Raw genomic sequence first — 548 nt, forward strand, 5'->3', positions numbered from 1 at the left:
AAGAAATACTTCTTATTACAGAATATGTGTCATTGATGTTTGTATTTCTTCCAGGGCTCGCCCCTTGGTCTCTGGTACAAATTTTGCGACGAATAGAACAGCGAAACCACAAACGCCCGAGAATATGAAAAATGTGCCTGAAGAGGTAGAATGCCAAAACATTCATGTAATTTTATAGAAGATCGAGGGAGCAAGCAAGAAACAGTTTACAAAATATGAAAGTGCATCATAATCTATTAATTCCACGGTAAAATTGAAAGTGTAGAAACAGCACCTGATGTACTCCATTCCATCATAAAATTGAAAGTGTATGAAACAATCCAAGAGCAAGACCAGTTCACTAAAGTCAAGAGGCTTCCACCTGTACCCTTGACGTTTATTGGGAATATCTGAAATAGAAAGTCATCCATGAGTTAAAGCTATAGACCTACTTGTTTATGCAAAACCAATAATTCTGCAGCTGCTAAATAAGTATGTGTAAGGTTTTTTACACAACAAAAGGTTTTATATATATATATATATATGTATATATATCTATATATATCTAT

The 548-nt window shown here is 33.9% G+C and overlaps 1 protein-coding gene across 1 annotated transcript in view; it reads right to left on the bottom strand.

Annotated features, from left to right (window-relative positions):
* Window positions 1-6: 6 nt before the first annotated feature.
* Window positions 7-548, bottom strand: part of LOC132168964 (sugar transporter ERD6-like 5) — a 12235-nt gene continuing 11693 nt past the window's right edge. The window contains exons 35-36 of the mRNA XM_059580060.1: window positions 275-389; window positions 7-137 (exon numbers count right to left, since the gene is read on the bottom strand). Coding sequence (XP_059436043.1) covers window positions 16-137; window positions 275-389 — 237 coding nt within the window. The 3' untranslated portion in view covers window positions 7-15. The remainder of the gene's footprint in view (window positions 138-274; window positions 390-548) is intronic.

This window comes from Corylus avellana, chromosome ca2, assembly GCF_901000735.1.
Source record: "Corylus avellana chromosome ca2, CavTom2PMs-1.0".
In the NCBI taxonomy this organism is placed as follows: domain Eukaryota; kingdom Viridiplantae; phylum Streptophyta; class Magnoliopsida; order Fagales; family Betulaceae; genus Corylus; species Corylus avellana.